Here is a 19,619-nt window from a genome sequence, read left to right as displayed (position 1 = left end):
TAACTTACTTTTTGTAGACATTAGGAAAAAATCACGTACTTAAGTATGATGTATGTATGTTTAAATATATTTATATAAATACTGATATACTGTGTATATCTAACCATCATTAGCTGTATGGCGGTATATATTTTATTTATTAATTATAGATAAGACAAAGCAATCTTATTGTATATCCACTATTAAACTAACTAGTTTAACAAGTTATGAACAATTTTTATAAGCGTGTAACTTAATAATATCACGACAAAAAACGGATCTGCAATAATTGTAGGCAACGCAACTTTACTTCTTTTGTCTAACCATTAAAAATGGTGGCTGTTTATACTATTGAGTCACATGCTATAGCGGCGGTGGCAAAGAACACTAATTTTTAGCGTCAACAAAACCTGTAAGTGCAATTTCATACAGCGCGTGACGCAGGCGTCAAGTATCAAATGAGGTCACGTGGTGAAAATTTCGACCGAAGCGCTTTCGGGATATATTGCAAACCGTGAAAGCGTAAAACTAAACAATGTTTAGTTTTGACGCCGATGCCGGACACACTTGAGACATTTGGCGGTGAAAAAATTTTTTTCACTAATTTACTAATTTTAAATGAATAATTACCGGTATATTTAAAAGAGGTTAAAAATAAAACATAATGACATGTAATTGATAAATCGACTTTCGATTAGTTCGTTTATTTTTTTTACGCTTGTTTATATTTGACTCAACGAATTCGCTGGCGTAAAACTTTTTGACGCTCTTCACTTGACACTATGTTGTTAGATGGCGTTTTTTTCAACTTTACCGCACGACGCCTGCGTCAAGCGTCTGTATGAAATTGCACCTTGTAACTCATACACACATGATATATATGTGTGTTTTATTTTAAGATTGTTGCAAAAGAAAAAAATGAAAGAAATAATTAAGTAAAGAATTACTAAAATAGTTGTTTCAGTATTAAATGAATGATAAAGGAAAAAAAAAGTTATAAAAGAATGACTTAATATCGGCCGGTCTGAAATGGGAAAAAAAATTTTTAATGATTTTAAATAATTAAAAAATAATTGAGTATTTACTCAAATTAAACTTTTATTCCAAAGAAAGCATGTCACAATTTCTAAATTAAAAAGGAAACTTTAAATTGATACGGATGATATTAATATATTTCACTGTAAATAAATTTAAAATGTAAGCTGAATAGTCACGCAGTGACATCAGTCTTAAATCTGTCAATATTTTAATCATACCTAACCTATGAACTTTAACATTTTTTAATAATTCTCATAATCATTCTCATATGAGTTTAAGTCAGAACTGTTTGATTATTTTATTGTAATTAATTTGCTATTCGAATAGAAATATTCAAATTAAACGAATTCCGTTAACTTCATGAATATAATAGTTTGGTGAGTGAAGACTGAACATATACTTACAAACGAATACAAATAAAATGAGCAATATCAACAATTATTCTTGCTATAACAATAGGTACGTATTATTTCAGAATTTAATAACAAAAACATTAATTTTCTGTTGAATTAAGAATGTTTTAGGACGATAAACTTTGTTGAATAGTTAAACACAACGGACGTAATTTCAATGAAAATAATTAATTTTTCAACTAGCATTGAGTTATTTTACCTTAGCAATTAAATTAAGTATATATATAATTCTTCAGTCTGTAATACATTGTCAATTTTTTTTAAAGACAATCAATTGAAAATGAAAAGAAGATCAAATGTTGGAAGCGAGGAGCCCGCTGTTACAGTAAGTTCCAACAGTGATAGCTATTCTGATTCATATGAATATGTCACAGGTGACGAAACAGTAAAAAGTGAGTAAATTAAATTTTTTTATCACAGTCTTGATACAATTATTAAAGAAGTCATATCTTATAATTTACTTAATAGAAACAAAAGCTACCTTTCAGTTAGAAATTATCAATTCCATTCGCTTCTTATCAGGTTTTCTAAGCTTTATGCGGAAAAATTATATTCTTAAATAACTGAAAATATTGAAACTTTTGCACCAAAATTATAATATCATCAAAACTACGTTTTAATAGAAAATTTCTAACTACTTTTGCAGATAAAAAACAACGTGTCGAATCACCAAGAACTACAAACAAAGCAGAAAATCAGTTGATCGATGAAACTGGCAGTAACAGTGAGAATGAACATAACGAGTCGATGGATATTAAAGAAACCATCAGAGTACTAAGTAGTTGGATAATGTTCAAATCGTCAAATCTATCCGTGTGGCAAATTTTAAATATGACAATGTCGATCGTTTTGCGCTTTAACCTATCACATGAAGTTCACCAAGCAATCTTAGAACTTCTAAAATTATTAGCTGGACAAGATTTCAAGAATTTAAGTACATCGAAGTATTATATCAACAAGCTGTTTACCTCATTTGAAGATACTGTACAATTTATTTTTTACTGTACTACATGTAATATTAAGCTAATAGAGCCGCTTCCGAATAATAAGCATATCAATAAGACCGTTCAATGCACAAAGTGTAAGAAAAATTATAAAACTTCAAAACGAGCAGAAAATTTCTATATGACACTCGATGTAGAATCTCAATTACGGAATTTACTTTCAAATACCGCGATTCGGCAATTACTGAAAACTGATAATGGGAATCAAGCTGGAAGCATCAGTGATATTAACGATAGCAACAGGTATATGAATAATGAATACATCAAATCTACAAATAATGATGAAAATGTAACATTGACCATGAATGTTAATCTCGACGGTGCGCCAATTTTCAAAAGTAGTAAAAGAAGTTTTTGGCCGATTCAATGCATTATAAACGAATTTCCACAGAACTTACGCCATAAATTCATTCTTCTTGCAGAATTGTGGTTCACTTCTGCCGAGCCTACACCGGAATTTATGAGCAATTTATATTTGAAAACATTTATAATGCAGATAACAAAATTAATGAAAACTGGAATACAAATAGTAACTGAAGCTGGTCAAAAGATCACATATTATTGCATTATTTTTTCTTTTGTTGTGGATTCAGTTGCAAGACCAATTTTACAAAACCGACTTCAATTTAATGGATTTTTCGGTTGTAGTTGGTGTTATCACCGAGGGGTCTATAACTCCAGGAGTATGAAATACCCCTTAACCTCTGATTCAGTGCAGGGCCGATCCCATGAAGAGTCATTGAAAGATGTCTGTCAGCTTGAAAAAAGATTAAAAAAACTCCGTAAAACAAAAAAAAATAAAAAATTCACAGTAAAAGGAACGAAAGGAAGAAGTATATTGTCAATTTTACCCAATTTTGATTGTGTTTGGGGACTTCCGCCTGATTACATGCATTGTGTGCTTTTCGGTGTGACTAGACAACTTTGGAATAAGTGGAGTACTGAATTACTATCTAATGAACAGAAGAAATTAATTAATAAACGTCTAACTAGTATAAAACCTCCAAAGGAAATTCATCGGACTCCACGAGTTTTAACACAAAAGCAACTGTGGAAGGCAACAGAATGGCGTTCATGGCTACTCTTCTATAGTGTGCCAGTATTAACTGGAATCTTGTCTGATAATTTACTAGATTCTTATAAACTGTTTGTAAAAAGTATACATAAAATGTTATCCGATAAATTAACAGAACAAGATTTGCTTCAGTGTGAAATACAGTTGCTTAGATTTTGTTATGACAGCCAAAACTTTTATGGCTTGTCATTTATGACCTTTAATGTTCACGCACTGCAACACTTAGCTGAAAGTGTGAGAAAGAATGGTCCGTTGTCGACATCATCAGTTTATGTTTTTGAGAACAATATATTTAATTTAAAGCAAAAAGTAAATGGACCAAATGGAGTGATGAGTCAAATGGCGTCACGATCGCTCAGATACAATGCTTTCTGTAGTAAATTATCTATTGAATCTGATAGTCCAAGCTGGGAATTTTCCAGAAACATGTTAAATAAAAAAATTATTTACAAAAAAGGAGTAAGATCAAATAATGGAGCATTGCTAATCAACAGTGAAACAGAATCGACAAACAGTTCAACAGTCAACTATAGTCGGTGCATTATTAAAGATCTGGTATACACTGGTAAAGCTTATAAAAAATCTGTAAAAACCAATAACTCCTTTGCACTTCTATATGATGGACGTATGATAGAAATAAACAATTTTTCTTTGAAAAATGATGAAGCATACATGAATGTTACAGTTTTACAAGTAAACTTGATTAAAGAATTAGAACATATATGGCAAGTGAATGGTTGTAATTTCGAGATCTCAGAGTTGCCAATATCAATGATTAAATCAAAACTTATTAACATAACATTAGAAAGTTTAAGTCGTGAAAATGAATGTATTATATATTTATGTAGTCAACCAAATATATTCGAAATTTCATAATAAAAATGAATAGAATATTTAGTAGCATCAAAAAATTCTTTATCTGCCAGCTCAGCTTATGTTTCATGTTTATGGACATGATTAGAAATATTTGATATAAATATAATAGATTCAGATCACGTCCAAAATTAATATGAGTGGAATTTAAGAATTAAAATATAAAATATTTCGATCGTAAAGCACTCTCTGATGCTTCGCATCATGAATCGTGCAATAATGGATTATTGAATAAATATTAAATAGGACATACAATATCAGTAAAATTAAGTTTTGGGCTGAAAAACCATTAAAACAATAATTTTTGCTATTCAACCCGTAATAATTCAAAATATTAAGAATTCCAGATAAAAAAAAATTGCATTATATATAATTTCACTGTGAGAAATAAATTTTTTCGATAAGGAAACAATTTTCACTTAATTCAAATTGATATATTCTTTTGTTTATTTATTATTTAAAGACAAATATTGATTTTCCTTTCTTAAAAAATTGATAACTAAAAATAATAGATTAAATTGTTGAAGAATTTCTTGAATTAATAAAATTATTAGTTAGGTAAAAGTATTTTTAACTTCCCCTGTCGGAGATTTTCGAAAAATCGGGAAGTTGTTTGTTTTACCCGGTTTTGCAAAAATTGAATTTTCATCAAATTACACCGTTGTGAGGTCCTTAGAAGCTTCACCAACTAACCCCGCGATGTTGTCACTATGTCTGTATTTATGCGCGCGCGCGCGCGCGCGCGTGTGTGTGTGTGTGTGTGTTTGTGTGTAGATGTGTGTAACCCGCTTATAACATTTGAACGGCTTGAGCGATCCAATAATAGTTGGCAGCATTCGAAAAGTCTTTGCTGAGGTTAGATTTCCTGAGAATTTGAACCGATTCGGACCGATAGTTTTTGAAAAATCTCAAAAAAACGAAGAAAAAAAATTTTTTGAAATGTGATTTTTTTGTAATTATTTTGAAACGGCTCAATTGATCAAGTTCAAAAACTAATCAACTTTAAAGCTTACAAGACCACGTCGATTGGGACCAATCTGGTCAAAATCAATCGATTCGTTCGGAAGATATCGTGAACCCAAGAAAATAAAAAAAAGTGTTTTTTTAACGTAATTCCGACATTTCTGATAGGATCGTCTTTGATGCAATGGAAAGATTTTAGAACTCGAAAAACCGCGTCAATTGCCGCCAGGAACGTGAAAATCGGTTCATCCATTCAAAAGTTATCGCAATTTGAAAATTTATCAAATAGTGTTTTATTAAATTGCACTGTGAAATCAATAATGTTAAACATACATTTGAAAAGATGTTAACTTTACATTTTTTTAAATGCAAATATTACAGCTGGCAAAATATAATATCTACATGAAAAAAAAGCAAACTTTGCTTCGAAAAGATGTTAATTTTACACCTAAAAAATGATACTTATTGAAAGTTCAGTATTTTCTCTGTACACTGAAAAATAATTAATCTGACTCAACAAAATAATTTTGAAAGAATTAATCATCTTGAGCCACGACGAAAAAATTCTTGAACCAAGAACATTTTCTCAGTTTAAGTAAATTTTTCTTAGTTTCAGAATTTTTCTTTTTAGCTCATGGCAATCAATTTCTTCAAATTTATTATCTTAAGTCAAGATTTGTTTCCTAGTTCAACTAATTTCTTTTATTAGTGTATAAATGTAAAAATGTCAATAGTTAAGAAATGGTATTGTATTTTATCGAATATTGATATTTTTGGAGATATAAGCTCACCCTGATTAAACAAAAGTATTCCAAACACAGGAAAAAGTATTAAAAAGAATTAGTTTTTATCATCAATCTAATTCTTTTTAATACTTTTTCCTTCGTCTAAATACTTTTTTTTTAATCAGGGCATCCTGATGTTACAGGCATCGATACCTTTCATTCGAGTATCCACATCAATCTTTTACATATTTTATATATTTGTAAAAATTTTAACAATTTAAAATGTTACAAATCTTTTATTGTTAATTTCTTTTACTTTGAAATATAAAAAAACTCAATTTTGAATTTCTTAGTAAAAAAAAAAAAAAATATTCGTGTAGATTTTTCAATTTTCTAAACGAGTATTTTTCAAAATCTATCGGTCTGAATTGGTTCAAGCTTACAGTAAATTTGAGTTTAGTAAAGCCCTTTCGAATAGTTACCAAAATTATATAGGATGGTTCCCATGACAGTATAAGAATCATTCCTATAATTATCGGAACCATTCCATTATCATTATGGGAACCATTCCTATAGGTATTGGAATTGTCCCATAATTATGGTAACAGTTCTTATAATTATGGAAACAGTTCCCATATTTTTCTTTCCGTGTAGAACAATCTTTACTATCGATTGATTATTGTAAGAATAACATTTATTATTTTGTGGATATTAAGTAAGTAACTAGTATTATTTTAATCTACTTATTTAGTAAATTTGACAGCTTATTCTTGTTAAAGTTATAAATCGAATTTTTGTAATTTTTACACTTTTATTTTTAAAAATTTTAGAGTTTTTTCTTGTAAAATTAACATTTTATTAATAATGTAAATTTTGCAGCTATATTACTGTAATTTTAACATATCATTTTTTTCCGTGGGCTGTCGGATTTTTGAGTTTGAACAGCTAAAAAACGTAATAATATATATATATATATATATATATATATATGGGATGAACGAAAAGTTGCAGTTGCAGGGATGGCCTCTAGGGTCGACCGTTTTCCATTTTTTTTATAATCAGTAAAAATTTTTTCGTGATTATTACAGAAATATATATAATTTTTTTTACTTGCGTGAGCGAAATTTTTTTTTTCAATGACTGATAAACCTTGAAGGCAAAGATACATTGTAAAAATACAAGGCAGGAATAGAAAAATAATAATTTTTCGGCCATTAATTCTGTTTAGAGTAAAATTAACAGTGAAGAAAATTCTATGTAGATTATGAACAACGATTACATGTCGAAATATTTTAAATTCAGTCTTCACTCAGATATATTTCTAGCCGAGGAAAGTAATTTCCTAAGATTTCAAATAAAAATAAATAAATTTTCATAGTATTGTACACAATTCTAAAGCAGTTAAAATAATTTTAATATTGACCATGGATGATTTTATCAATTTATTTAATTTAATCGGAATTTCTGCAATACAAACAATTTACCATCGAAATTCTTAATACGAATAATGAAATTTTCAATAATAACGATTAAAAAATTCTAACAGTATTTAACAATTAAAAATAATTTAAAACGATTAAAAGTTTTAATACTAACCGAATTATTTTCAATCATAAGTGGTCTCACAAATTCAGAAAATATTTTATGGTTAATAATGATTTATCATGATTTCAAATTATTAATAACAACAGAATCCTTTCAAATCATAATAAATAACGAAAATTCGAACGTTATTTGACGATTAAAAACGATTTGAAATGATTAAAAGTTTTTAATACTAATGAAATCATTTTCAATAATAACGAGTAAAAAAATTCTAACATAATTTAACAATTAAGAAGAATTTGAAATGATTAAAAAGTTTTAATACTAACCGAATCAATTTTAATCATAACTTGCGACAAAAATTTGAGTATTTTTTGATGATTTGAAATGATTTATAAAGATTAAAAATCTCTAATCATTTTTAATCATTTTATATCATGCTCTTATTCTATTATTAAGAATGATTATAATGATGATTATTGGTGAAATTTAGAAAATGATTTAGATTATATAAAATGATTGTAAATGATTTATTTTTTAATCATTTTTAATCATATCAAATCATTCTGTTTCATCAGGCTTTATTTGGATCAAAAAATTTTTTATACTACTAAAACCCCGAATTTAAGTCATTTTTCACGGTTTTTTAAGGTTTTCTCGAAAATTTGAAGGTATACGGGTCAAACGGACCTCGGATTCGGATTGAGCGGGTCAAAATACATGAGAATATATGTGTCGCGTCCAATGCACAGACAACTTTTATTTTTTTGTGTGCCGGTGTATTATTAATCATACCAGGGCACAGGAATTCACAGAGTATTTTATGATAAGAAATGATTTGTTATGGTTAAAAATTTCAAATCATACTTGAATCATTTTTAATCATACCAGGGGACAGAAATCCACAGAGTATTTTATGATTAGAAATGATTTGTTAAGATTAAAAATTTCAAATCATACTTGAATCATTTTTAATCATACCAGGGGACAGAAATTCACAGAGTATTTTATGATTAGAAATGATTTGTTAAGATTAAAAATTTCAAATCATACTTGAATCATTTTTAATCATACCAGGGGACAGAAATTCACAGAGTATTTTATGACTAGAAATGATTTGTTATGGTTAAAAATTTTAAATCATACTTGAATCGTTTTTAATCATACCAGGGGACAGAAATTCACAGAGTATTTTATGATTAGAAATGATTTGGTATGATTAAAAATTTTGAATCATACTTGAATCATTTTTAATCATACCAGGGGACAGAAATTCACAGAGTATTTTATGATTAGAAATGATTTAATATTATTAAAAATTTTTAATCATACCAAATCATTTTTTATCCTGTCAATAGATTTGTATTTAAAATGATTCATAATGATTAACTGTGAAATATCAGGTATGATTTAAATGATTTGGTACGATTAAAAATGATTAAAAAATTAATCATTTTGAATCATTTCAAATCATTTCGTTTTATCAGGGCTAATAAATTAATTATTAAATATTAACAAATCTTGTTAAATACAAAAAAATTCTTCTATCAGTGTATCATTGTTATTGTTATTATGATGTCGTAGCTAGTAAATGACACAATGCACCATGCGCATAGTTATAAGTCTTTTCACTGAAAGATTACAATTATTTGAAACTTACTCGATTGACTAACAATGCCACCTATAGGCAACGACTACAAAATGATAGAATATGTACACCATCCAATGGGAATAGCCTAAATCTTGAACTGCTGGCTTGCCCGAAGATAGTAAAACTCAAACAATGTTGATTTTCATATGTATTTAATCTAGTCAATAAATTAAATTTGGTAAGAAAAATATTTTTAAAAACATACTCATGTAAAGTCGTTTGATGGATTTTTCTAGAAATTTGTATTCATAAAGTAATTTTAACAATTTTTATTTGAAATTTGTGATATTCCCGCACAAAATTAAAAAGTCACAAATAAATAAAATATTGCGGGCAATGATATAATCATATAAATGGTTGTTGGTTACTAATTTTAGAGCTCAAATCCGAATAAAAAATCTAAAAATTTTTTTTTATTATATTAGCTAGTAGCATTAAAAAACTTAATATGACTAAGGGCTAGTTTTTTAACCCCAGGTTTAAGTGTCTTATCATTATGAATATTATAAATATATATATAGAAATATTAACAATTATAAAATACTTAAGCCCGGGGTTGATTTAAAAACTGGCCCTAAATCACATGGACGTTTTAGTTTGTATTGGAAATCAAATAATTAAATAAGAGCTTTAATTGTTTAAGAAAATAACAAAACAATCGATGTTTTAAATGTAATATTTTCCCGCTGAAAGTTCAATATAAATAAATAAGAGCATATTGGCAAGCATATCATCTTAGGGTGCATTCGTGTTGGACGCTTACGCGCTGTGAGCGCGCTTACATACGGAAGCCCGGTAGTGACATGTTATTACGTATGATAGTAGCACTGACTTTTTCAACTCCGTTGACATACTTAGTATGTCTATCTCAATAATCTAAAGGTGGCGCTAAATGTTCCTTCTATTTTTTTCTTGTAAATTTGTTCGCCAGACAGCGCTTATGTATTTTTTCCTTTTTTTAAATATTTTTTTACTAGTAACAATCTCTTTTCCTGTAGGCCTTGTAAGGAAACGGTTAAAAAATTATTTCGCTTGCGGCTAGTTAAAAAATATATAATTAAAATTGGTCTTATCGTTAGTTGAAATAAAAATGGCTTTTGTTAAAATTCACTACGATTGTGAAGAAATTTTATTGCCATTGACCACTGGGGAAATTTAAAGCTGAGTGTTTTGAAGCAATATTTCCCGAATGCAGTGGGCTTAACCTATACTAAAGATAGTCACTCATATGGTGTCAGTATCGAATCGGATGAGCTTATACTTGATAAGAATATTGAGTATTACAATTTACACATTAATTCAGGTCAATATCACAATAAAATTTCGAGTTTTTATATGAAGTATATACAGGTTTTAAAGGTCTTTGCTCTATTTAATTTTATTTTAATTGCAGAAATCAAGAATCCGATCATTAGTAAAAAGAGGAAGCTGGTTGCAGAAATGCTGAGCAAGCTGCCTGCGTATGACCAGCAAATTTTGGGAAGCTCTAAAACTAAAGTAATTACATTTTTTTATTGATAATTTTTGTTCTTACTTATAATACAATTTTAAATAATCCATACATAAATTTCCATGTTACAGTTTATGCCAAAATCTGGTTATTCTGCATCTATATCCATTTCTAAATCACAAGGAACTTCAAATGAGAAACAAAAATCCATTTCTTATCGAAAAATTTTGGTTGGCTGGCTGCGCAACCAAGATGGAATTTTCAAACAAGTTTTAAAACCATTAGGTGGTGTTAAGGAACTCTTATTAGAAATCGGTAAAAATTATACGGTCGAGGAGATCACAGTATTGGCAACACAGGAGTTCGAAAAAAATTCCGATGTGTCATTTGCCAAATACAAAGTTTTATTGGGTCATTTCAATGGATCTGTCATTTCGAACTTTAAAAATGAAATGGACAAAGAGGGTGACATTTGGCACTTTCTGAGAGACCAAAAGTCAAAAAGATTCGTTTTTTACCTTTTGACATTTTTGAAAAACGAACCTTCAAGATATATATCAGAACCCTCAAAATGTCCAAGTAAGCTTCCGTTGACCTTACATGATTCAAAAACTGACAGTTATGATAATATTGAATCGAAGGAAAAACATCGTAAGCTCAACGACAAGAGTAACTTATCAACTACTTCGGCGAAAGTCAACAACAATATTAATATTTACTATGAATGCGTCATTGTTTCAAAGTACACAGGAGATAATTCTATTGCATATGTGGAAAAAGAGAATCTCTATCATATGAGATTTGAAGACTTATGCTATCTTACTATTGATGAGTTTGACCCTTGTAGGAACGGCTTCCGAGTTGCACAAATTTCTGCTGGGGGGAAAATACTACTGAACATCAATACCGATCCTGAGAATCTTCAGCGCGAATTTCTGTTTCCGGCAGCAGATATTATTGAAGATGAAGAAGATTTGAATAATAATCATTACATCATCCATGATGTTGATGAACTTAATGGCTATTGTGAGAATAAACTCGGAATTGGTGTCATAACCAACTGTAAGGATCGTTGCAAGTCTGTATTTGTATGGTACAAAGATGAAAAATTATTTGAACAGGGTCAGTTCAGGTACTGGATATCAGGTATCGATGTTACTAGTACTTACAGATGTGTTATTAAATGCCAATCGAAGGATTTAGAAATTTCTTCAGGAAGCTTTAAATATAATGATGACAAGAATTTGTCGAAATCGACTCTGATGGACAACGCTCTATGTATTTTGAAAAAGCTCAAAATTCTACGATTACATCAATCAAGAAAGAAAAGCTTATTATTTTTAAAGAATTGTTAGGAGCTGGTGCACAAGGCAAAGTTAAAAAGGCCGCTGGAATGGAACCGAGGTTGCAGTGAAGACTATTATTTTATCTGAATCAAATTTAAAGTTGGCATGTCGTGAAATAAAAATTTTGGAAGTTGTCAGGCATCTGAACTTTATTCAATTCATGGCTTATTGTACAGAAAAAGATAGGATACATTTACTTATGGAGTTATGTGAAAGTACTTCTCTAAATTACATCTTGTTTGAAGAAAAAATCAATTTGACAGTAAAAAAAAAGCATAAGATTGGACAACAGCTTTGTCAAGGAATCAGTTACTTACCCTGTGGAAAAATTCTGATAAATCCCAATAAAATACGATGTTTGATTGGAAGTTATTGCATACTATTGTGTTTTTGAAACAGCAATTTCAGATATTTACCGATTAACGAAAAAAATAATGAATTCATTGGATTTTATCTGGAACAGGAACGACAGATTTGATTGTATCAGTATTTTCAATTGGTTATAATCCTGAAATGTGATACTTGAATTAACCGATAGAGTCAATGAGGCTGTATCAGTAAATTACACACATTATAGTTTTCGATGGAATTATAATCAGTAAAAACAGATAGAAAAGTATAATTAAGTATCGGCAATTCTGAGCTACTGTTTTGATAAAGAAATTACGGATAAATTTACAATGGTTTTCATGTCATCCATGATTAAAAAAAAGTATTGAACCTATGCAACTGTATATCTATATTGTATGTATATACAGATATACAGTGTGTGTAATTCAATACTTTTTCAATACTTTTCAATACTTTTTTTTTTAATCAGGGATTTTATCAGTCAAATATACATGGTACTCTTCAGTATAATTTTCCATTCTGTTAGTATATCAATCTTTATCGGACAATCCGAACCAGAAGACAATCAGATTGTATGAGTATAATCAAAATATAGATTTTCCATTCATGTACTGTTGAAAAACAGTAATTGCTGATTAATTAATTAATCGTTTTCAATTCTTATTTATATGTATTTTATTAGATATAAATTATATAACGCAGTATATGAGAATTAATGGAAAAGTTTCAGCAATATACGCTTCGTTTTTTAAATGTACTATTCCACTATAATATTGTATTTAAATTAATCAGGTTTTATTCAAAAGAAAATTATCTCATTGAATGAGGCTGATGCACATGCATATTTAATATACACGTAGTGCTCAAAAAAAGTAATTACCGTTAATGAAAATCTTCTTTTAATATTTTTTTATATGTATAATATAGTATTTATATGTATAATATAGCTTATAATAATATATGAGAAAGTATCGGCAATACATACATATCCTTCAACGCATGAATCCATTCTTGTTTTACATTTAGATTTATCAGGTAATCCAAATCAAAAAATGATAAAATCGTATAGGGTTTGTTCCAATTCATTTTCTCCATTCACAAACTGTTTTAAAACAGTATTTGCAAATAAATTAGATCTTTTTATAATTTCCTATATGTATTTCACCCAATGAAAAGTAATATTGCTAATAAAAATCTATGATAATGTATAAGCAATGTTATAATAATTTTTGAACGTAATAATTCATCTTAGCGTTATATTAAAATTTACCAGATAAATCAAATTGAAAAATGATCAAATGACATGAGGGTTTGATCAACAATAATTGATAATAAATTTAATATTTTTAAAATATCATACGTATCATATATATCCCTATTGAAAAACTCCAATAAGATCCCATCAAAAACGACAAAAGCCACTTAGAAAACAATAAAATTTATGGGTTTCTAAGTGGCTTTTGTCGCTTTTGATGGGATCCTATTGGAAATTTTAATCAAGGATATCAGGAATATAACATATTGGCAATAATTGTACTTTGTTATATTACTTGACAAAATTTATTTATTATTTTATTTATTACTTAAAAAATTAAAGATAGAAAAAAAAAGTTTAGTTATCAGCGGCGTCTTCATTGCTACTAGTTTCACTCTCAGAATCAGTACTTTCTTCACTAGAACTACTATTGTCACTGGAGCTAGAAACTTTTTTTTTCTGGATTCTGGCTTTACTCTTTTTCTTTTTTCCATCAGCCTTTTTCTCAATTTCATTAGCCTCTTCTTTTTCAGTTTCTATAACACACAAATATTTATATACTGTGAATGAAATTTGATGCCATAAAATGTTTAGATCTAATTTTCATCGAGACAACTAGGATTAAATATTGTTTATGAATGTTCATGTAATTAAGTTAATGGTATCTCAATATCAATATACAAATATCATTGATAACTTTAAATTATTCTTACTTTTAAGTGGTATTTTTTTTGGTCTTTCTAGATCTGAAATTTTTCCCCGAATATATTCCACGTAGTCGTCAATCTTCTCATTGATATGTTTTTCTGACAATTGCCTGTGTTCCTTTAGATAATCTCTGTAAATACCTGTAAAAAAATTTAATTACCCTCAACAAAATTAATTTTTTAACTAAAAATAAAATTAATTTACCTCTAACAGCAAGCATTTTGATGGGATCTAGTTTTGGTTTGGCAGGTCCTTTGGTTCTGTTGCTTCTTTTACCTGTTATACTACTGGTCTTTAATACGTCTCGAGTAAATATATTTACTGCTATATTTTTACAAAGATAGCATCAGTCCCAGCTGCAGCTTTTGCATTATTATAATCTTGAACAGTAATCCAGACATTTTGACCACAATGAATCTAAAAATATTTCGATTACAGCAATTAATAAAAAGTATAAGAGACAAGCGGTTAATTGCAAGCTGTACTTTCATATATGGCTCTTAACCGTAAGATGGACGGTGGTGTTTATTACTCGATAGGTCTTATTAGGTGACTGAATAGTAGTTACGGACAGTGTCTCGGATACCTTAACTGGTAGAGTCCCGGTCTGAGCTGTCTGAATTATTTTTTCAGTTACCGAAAAATTCCTACTGAGTAAAGGTCCTCCCCTTTTCGCCTTTATCCTTTATATCCCTAATTCCCAAATTTGTCTTTAATGACAAATTTAACTATCATATATGGCTCTAGTACTCTAGTGATTAGATCTTTTCTCTTGAATTTATTGTTAAATCGGATGTTTAATAGAGCATTTTTCCGACTTGGATCAATTAATTTTTTTGCGCATTTTTATTTTCATCGCAGCATATATTTTCATATATCGAGTAATTGAAAAATAATTAATAAAAGTAAATAAACACTCCAAGTTAACACTTGAAAAAGATTTCTATAGAATATTTAATCGCTGATTATTTATCAAATTATAGGTCTCTTTTAAAGTTTGATAAGTAAACTTGAGATAGCTTTTCATGCAATCGACAAAAAAATTGAAAAACAAGTATTTTTAGGATACTTTTCATTAGAGTAAACGCAGCGATTCAATTTTTCTACAGCAACAATAAAATAATTAGATTCAAATTTTTTAGTTTAAATAAAAATTTACCATTTCGGTGTCTGTCCGTATAAAACCAACTGGCGGAGGCACTTGTATATTTTCGAAATCTATTGCTTGAACTGCTGTCGGTACTGTTGCGCGTGTACCTGAAAATAATCATAGATATGAATTAATCCATATCAGTTCTAAATAAAGTATGCATTATTGTCGATCGCAAAATGTAAATTGATTCATGTTACATGAAATGTCGATTTTTCCTTTTAAATCGTATTAGTTATGTTGACTAACAAGTGATATTTAGAGATTCAATGATGGTGCGAAGGTATTATTAAGAAAAATTATATAAGCTAGTATATATTACGTGTATTTTAACTTGAAGAAAGTACGAACTATTTCGATGTATTACTTGCAGAAATAATCTCAAAAAAATAACGAAAATAAAATCTATGACAGTTTACGAATATTGGTCTTTGTTATTTTAGTTTTATTACTTATATCAAATTGTAGAGTTTTTTTAACCGATTTTTGCACTAGTTTCTTGTATTACTGATATAGTAACAATGAATTTAAATGGAAATGATTTATAATATATATAATATTACTTTGAATCTGCTGCCAATTTGACAAAATTGTCTGCAAAGCTGCGGTGACTACTTGCTGAAAAGCCTCTTGACTTTTTTTAATGTCATTTATTTCCTGTCTTACTTCGTTCATAACGCCATTTTCCGATTCATTTCTTTGATTTTTGATTTTACTCTTCTGTAACACAGTAAAGTATGTTATATTAAAGCGAAATAAATTATTAATATTTGAAAAACTGATTCATTTGATTTTAATAGTTTTATTACTTTAATTACGCACCTTCGAACTTTTGCTACGTTTCGGCTTTTTGTCTGAAAGCTTACTTTTCTTCTTCTTCTTCAAAGACTCATTCACAGGCTGATCGAAAGAACGAAAAGGTTCACAGGAAATCTGTAAGTAATATGATAAATAGAAAATTCGAAAGAAACACACTGGCTTTTACATAAATAAAATGATAAAATAACTATATTATTCGTTTTGTTAGAATTCATTTGTTATACATTCTTTGAATGACAGGTAACAATTTATTAGCGTTTGATTATTTAAGCTTAATATTTTATAATAAATTATTTAATTAAATAGAGTTCTAAAATTCACAGTTTGATTTCTATTAGTTATGAGAAAGCTTCAAATTTTCATAACTGATGGAACAGTTAAAAACTGAAAAATTAATGATGTGATTTCCAATTAACAGCTTCATTAGTTATATTGTATTTTCGCATACTAAAGGGGAAAAATATCACAAAAAAGCCGGCAACAATTTTTACCATTTTTTTGAGTAGCTAGTAAGACGGTAAAAATTCAAATTTTTATTTAATTATTATAAAAATTTTTATATTTTATTGAAGTTCGTTTCATATTTTTCACATTTGCAAGATATAAAAGAAGATAAGCACTCGAAAGAATCATAAAATATTTCGAATATTTTATAGTTACTACACTGAAAAAAATTTACTTGATTCAAGAGAAAATTCTTGAACCAAGAATATAATTTTGAAGAGGGTAATTGTCTTGAATTGTCTTGAAGAGGGTAATTGAAGACAAAAAATTCTTTAATCAAGTAAAATTTCCTTAAATCAAAAATTTTTCTACTCAAATCAAGAATATTCAGTTCTTCAAAATTATATACTTGGTTCAAAAACATTTTTTTTTCTGTGTACTTATGTACGATATCCACTTATTTTTTTATCGATAAAATATGAAGCTTAATATATTCTCTACACTTAAAAAATATTAATTTTTATTAAAAGTTATTACGTTATTATCATATTATCATGATAAATTAATCATTGTATACATACGTCATCTTGCTCAGCGGCACTTTCTTCCAAGACAGTTTTTGTTGATCCACTTTCGAGAGAAGTATTGTTGGCATTCAGGGTAGTTGCGGTCGAGTCTTTAATCAAGTTAATGTGCTCAAGAAATTCGGGAGTTTCAGCAATTTCTGATACCGTTGGATCAACTTCTTGAGATCCACTTATTTTTGTCTGAAAATATGTTAAGATAAAATTTGAAAATTTGCATTAAGCAGAAATAATGCAAATTCTATCAAATATTGATAAAATTTTTCATCCTTTTTATTTCGACAGGCCAACATTATTATTTTTAATTTATTTCCTAATTCTCGTCAACTTAGAGGCGTTTTTAAACTCAAAAATTTGATTAATAAGAATCAATTTTTTTTTTAAGAAAAAAAAGTCTTATGTTGAGCAAATTGAAGGACATTTCAAAGTTCGACTAACAACTCGTAAAGTTGTGAAAATGAATGGAATGGAAAAATTTCATAGAATTTAAAGCTTAATAAAGAATTTTTTATTAAAATCGCAATTTGAGTAATGTAAATGAAAAAGTAATGTAAATTAAAACTTATTACAAGTGCTTTCGGAAAAACTTCACATAAATTTATGTATGTATACTAATTTCAGTGACGTTTTCAGGGTTTTCAGTATTCTATAAATACATACATAAATAAATTTTTGAACTTATGGTATTTCTTAAATCCACATGCCAGATTTACTTGAGAAGTAACAAAATCTGTAAAAAGTTGCGCGTTAAAGATAATTTTAATAGTTACATTTCTATGAAATTCGCAAGACAAAAACCGCTACGGTTTAATGAATGTCACTAATACTCTCAAAATTTTTATAGTGCAATATCAACATATTGTTAACCTAAATCATAACAATTTCTAAGATTTTAGCATAATTTTTTAGATAGAGATAAGTGTTCCGCTCACGGATATTTTAATTTAAAATAATTTTTTATCATATTACTTGAGATAGTTGGTCATTGTCATGTTCCTCTGAAATAATTTCTTTTTGTTTATTTCCCTCGACTATATCTCGATTTGGAAGTCCATCTGGAAGAATATCATGTGCGTCGCTTTTTGTTACTGTAATAGATTTATCGTCTTTCTTAACTTGTAATTTTACTGATCCTGTTGATTTCATAGATCCATTCTAGAAATATTTATAGATTGATATTAGATACTTTAAACATTTTCGAAATTGTCTGATATGAGCTATTTTTAATTATACTGACATTTTGCACCTGTCTACTGCCACCATCATGACTTAAATAGCTTGTTGTTTTTTCTATGATAGAGTTTCTCTGTTTTTTAGAATCTGCCGATTTCTGAAAAAGAAAAAAAAATATATCTATACAGTCACTCACTTCGATAAATACTTTATTATAATTTTCACTGATAAATCAATTTTTATACTACGTATGAGAAAAGGACATAAAAATTTTTTTCCCGCATCTGCAATAGATAACTTTTTACTGTAATAAATTTACTCTATTTCAGTTAGCAGTTTACTCTAAATCAGTGAGCATCGTTTAAGAGCTAATCTTAGAAATTTTGTATTTTTGCCTTCAATTATATTCGTTTTAAATTATTTAATTCTGATCTTTGAATGTATTTAATTATTATTATTAAAAATAAATAATATTATAATTTACAATTTAGTTTTAAATTTTTACCTTCATCCCTTTAGATTTTTTGTCTTTACGATTTTTACGAGATTTTTGTTGGGCATAGTTTCCATCAATGATTCCAGATCACGCTTTCTTTTCTGTAAAATAGTATGAATTATCGCCGACTATTTGAACGGAATTTAGATATTGTAAACAAAATTTTTACATATACAATAAAAACAAAAAAACACTTCATAGATGTAAGATGCAAAATATGTCTAATAAATTTTATAAGCAAGAATATTCAAATTTTGATCTCATAATAAATAACAAAAGCGAAATTTTTAATTTATATAGAAAAATGAAACAATCTACAGTAAAATGGATGCAACTGACTTTGACTTCCTTCGACTTTTTTCAATCTTCATTGAAAGTAGGTCCAATTTTTCTGGATGTAGTGTTTTTGGAGGAGTAGTCACTTCTTTCAGAACATTTTCATGATCTTTACTATGATTTAATATGAATTTTGAATTTTCTTTATCATTATTGTCATGAACTTTGGTTGCCAAATTGTCATGAACTTCTGTCCCATTACTAATAGCCTGTTAGTATTAAAATATTCAAATTTTGTTTA

The 19,619-nt window shown here is 28.2% G+C and overlaps 3 protein-coding genes and 1 long non-coding RNA gene across 5 annotated transcripts; 2 read left to right on the top strand and 2 right to left on the bottom strand.

The window, feature by feature from the left end:
• The first annotated feature begins 547 nt into the window (after positions 1–547).
• On the top strand, positions 548–2,489 carry LOC141534985 (uncharacterized). The gene is made up of 3 exons (XR_012480519.1): positions 548–1,476; positions 1,697–1,822; positions 2,077–2,489. It is a non-coding gene; the product is annotated as an uncharacterized LOC141534985 (long non-coding RNA).
• Positions 2,490–10,422: 7,933 nt separating this feature from the next.
• Positions 10,423–12,130, top strand: LOC141534057 (uncharacterized). The gene is made up of 4 exons (XM_074253199.1): positions 10,423–10,569; positions 10,660–10,763; positions 10,848–11,994; positions 12,075–12,130. The coding sequence occupies exons 2-4, from the start codon at positions 10,707–10,709 to the stop codon at positions 12,128–12,130; spliced, it is 1,260 nt and encodes a 419-aa protein (XP_074109300.1). The 5' UTR covers positions 10,423–10,569; positions 10,660–10,706.
• Positions 12,131–13,724: 1,594 nt separating this feature from the next.
• LOC141535063 (uncharacterized) lies at positions 13,725–14,704 on the bottom strand. Its single transcript, XM_074254835.1, has 3 exons — positions 14,581–14,704; positions 14,382–14,516; positions 13,725–14,204 (listed from the first exon to the last, which is right to left on the bottom strand). Exons 1-3 carry the CDS (start codon positions 14,594–14,596, stop codon positions 14,026–14,028), a joined length of 330 nt encoding a protein of 109 aa, XP_074110936.1. The 5' UTR covers positions 14,597–14,704; the 3' UTR covers positions 13,725–14,025.
• Positions 14,657–19,117, bottom strand: LOC141535062 (uncharacterized). 2 transcript variants are annotated; one of them, XM_074254834.1, is made up of 8 exons: positions 19,052–19,117; positions 18,611–18,703; positions 18,343–18,528; positions 17,371–17,556; positions 16,349–16,459; positions 16,090–16,246; positions 15,536–15,633; positions 14,657–14,793 (listed from the first exon to the last, which is right to left on the bottom strand). In XM_074254834.1, the coding sequence occupies exons 1-8, from the start codon at positions 19,055–19,057 to the stop codon at positions 14,701–14,703; spliced, it is 930 nt and encodes a 309-aa protein (XP_074110935.1). In that variant the 5' UTR covers positions 19,058–19,117; the 3' UTR covers positions 14,657–14,700. The 2 variants fall into 2 exon arrangements, with proteins under 2 accessions (XP_074110935.1, XP_074110934.1); XM_074254833.1 differs by lacking the exon at positions 14,657–14,793 and adding an exon at positions 14,849–14,992.
• Between the last annotated feature and the right edge of the window lie 502 nt (positions 19,118–19,619).

The sequence above is a fragment of the Cotesia typhae genome, unplaced genomic scaffold (assembly GCF_013202065.1).
Source record: "Cotesia typhae breed Kobodo isofemale line unplaced genomic scaffold, CoteBio_Ctyphae scaffold_13, whole genome shotgun sequence".
In the NCBI taxonomy this organism is placed as follows: Eukaryota; Metazoa; Arthropoda; class Insecta; order Hymenoptera; family Braconidae; genus Cotesia; species Cotesia typhae.
The sequence above is the reverse complement of the archived record's forward strand: the minus strand, read 5'-3'. Positions and strand labels throughout refer to the sequence as shown.

Excerpts from the sequence above, each read along its gene's own strand:
- LOC141534057 (XM_074253199.1), top strand. The coding sequence starts at position 10,707 with ATGCTGAGCAAGCTGCCTGCGTATGACCAGCAAATTTTGGGAAGCTCT. Across the intron at positions 10,764-10,847 it reads TGGGAAGCTCTAAAACTAAA|TTTATGCCAAAATCTGGTTA; the intron begins GTAATTACATTT and ends TCCATGTTACAG. Across the intron at positions 11,995-12,074 it reads TCTGATGGACAACGCTCTAT|CTGGTGCACAAGGCAAAGTT; the intron begins GTATTTTGAAAA and ends AATTGTTAGGAG.
- LOC141535063 (XM_074254835.1), bottom strand. Across the intron at positions 14,205-14,381 it reads AAAAAAAATACCACTTAAAA|AAACTGAAAAAGAAGAGGCT; the intron begins GTAAGAATAATT and ends TGTGTGTTATAG.
- LOC141535062 (XM_074254833.1), bottom strand. Across the intron at positions 16,247-16,348 it reads AACGTAGCAAAAGTTCGAAG|AAGAGTAAAATCAAAAATCA; the intron begins GTGCGTAATTAA and ends ACTGTGTTACAG. Across the intron at positions 15,634-16,089 it reads AAATTGGCAGCAGATTCAAA|GTACACGCGCAACAGTACCG; the intron begins GTAATATTATAT and ends GATTATTTTCAG.